The 2,037-nt window shown below is 54.2% G+C and overlaps 1 protein-coding gene across 1 annotated transcript; it reads right to left on the bottom strand.

The window, feature by feature from the left end:
- Nucleotides 1-304: 304 nt before the first annotated feature.
- Nucleotides 305-1,327, bottom strand: LOC120859298 (myeloid-associated differentiation marker-like). Its single transcript, XM_040235445.1, has one exon. It carries the CDS (start codon nucleotides 1,325-1,327, stop codon nucleotides 305-307), a length of 1,023 nt encoding a protein of 340 aa, XP_040091379.1.
- Nucleotides 1,328-2,037: the final 710 nt, after the last annotated feature.

Raw genomic sequence — 2,037 nt, 5'->3', positions numbered from 1 at the left:
GGGGCAGGGCTGGGAGGGGAAGGAAAGAGAAAAGAGAATGAGATGAACAGGGAAGGATGTAAGAGGAGAGAGGGAGCCAGGAAGAGGATATTAGGGGATGTCAGAAATTGGTTGGGAAACTGGAATGAAGAGAATTAAGTGTCCACAGGCTAGCCTTGTGTGAAAATGAAGGTGTTAGTCGCTCAGTTGTGGCTGACTGTTTGTGAGCCCATGGACTAGAGCCTGCTAGACTCCTTTGTCCGTTGGATTTCCTAGGCGAAAAGCTGGAGTGGTTGCCATTTCCTTCTCACAGGGATCTTCATGCCTAAGGGAGAGAACTCAAGTCTGCCACATTGCAGGCAGATTCTCTACGGTCTGAGCCACCTACAAAAGCTTCTCGGACTAGATACACCATGTCAGCTGTGTAAACCAGCAGGTTGATGCCGGTCAGGATGGCCACAGCCAGTCGCTGGTCCCACATGCAGACAAAGATGTTGAGTTGATCACTGCAGCTCATATCGCTGGACCGCTGGGGCTGCCCCCCCAGCTTCTCGTGGAACTGGTAGAGGGGCCAGAGGATCGCTGCCGTGACATAGAGGAAGACAGGGAGCACAGTCTGCACCCACAGCAAACAGGGGAAGCGGAGGGGAAGCTTTTTCTCGTTGTCACAGTCACATCCATTCATAAGGAAGTTCATGACCCCCAGGACGAAGCAGATGGAGTACACGGCCACACACCACACCAGGGCCCGTTGGTGCAGGTACAGGTCAGTGTTGCAGAGGAAGGCGAAGATGATGTTGGCCGCATAGTTCTCCAGCCTCCTGAGCACACCTGGGAATGTTGGCCGAAAGCAGAACATTCTACCGGGTCGGCGACAGACCCAGGCCACTTCGATGGCGTAAAGCAGAGCAGCCAGGCAGGAGAAGGCAGAGGCGGTGATGGCGCGGTTTCGGGCGGGGCCTGGATCAAAGAACTGGATGAAGGTGGGGCCGAAGATGACGGCAGCTGAGAGGCAGACGACGGCGAAGTAAGAGCCAAAGGCGTAGAGAACGCCATCCCAAGACCAGCGGAGGTGGTACTGGTAGGCACCATAGTAGCAGAGGTGGTCCAGCAACTTATAATACAAGTGGTGGAGGAACTGGATTTTATGTAACTGCGGTTTGAAGAGACTGCCCAACTCCAGTATGAAGCCGAGAAGGGTCAGGGCGAAGCAGATGTACCAGATCAACGGGCACCAGTTGATTACACCTTCCTTCAGGGTGTCCTCACTGGTCAGCAAGATGGGCACGACGGTGGAGAGGAGCTGCCCCACGCGGAGGAGGAGGCTCCGGAGTGAGAACGAGATCATAGCGCTCCTGATAGGCAGGTCACGGGCTGCGGTGCTGTATATAACCTTGCTTGCTTTCCACTCAAAGTCTTGTGAATAGTTAAACGCGGCTCCGGAGTTGGATGTTCTGTTTCCTCTTTCACTGGGCCAGTTCAGCTCTCTCTCTGTCCTTGATTTTTCAGAAGGAAACCACTGATCTTTAGAATAGATGCACTGATCTTAACAAAGTAAGGACCACACGCATGTTCTCAGTCCCCAGCAAGGCACCGGTATTTAATGTCAAGTCTCCAATACCCTCAGCGAGTAGACCACATCCGTTTCCTGCCCCCCTCCTGGTATAAATGCGGGTTGAGCCTTGCAGTGCTGGGGGTTGGTTCTCTTGCACAGTGATCCGCCTTCTCCCCTGGTGGCTGGCTTCCTTAACGTAAAGCAACTTTTCTTCTACCCAGTGCTTGTCTCTCTGTATTGGCTTCTTCAAGGAAGAGCAGCCTGAGCCTGAGCTGGGGGACAGTGTTGGGCATCCAGGCAGGAGTCAGGTCCCTGGGGCTCCAGCCCTTCCAGCTCCCTCTGTGACGAGGAGAGGAGTGCAGCTGGGAAGGCCGGGGAGGATCTACAGGGTAGAGCCAGCAGCTGCTGAATTTGTTGGTTTCCTCTGTCCCTCCCCACTGCTTGCTCACAGCCTGCTTTCACTTTCTGTTGTGAGAGGAAAACTGGCCTCTGAAGGAGCAGCT

Source organism: Oryx dammah, unplaced genomic scaffold, assembly GCF_014754425.2.
Source record: "Oryx dammah isolate SB20612 unplaced genomic scaffold, SCBI_Odam_1.1 HiC_scaffold_485, whole genome shotgun sequence".
NCBI lineage: Eukaryota > Metazoa > Chordata > Mammalia > Artiodactyla > Bovidae > Oryx > Oryx dammah.
This window is presented reverse-complemented; position numbering and strand designations above follow the sequence as displayed.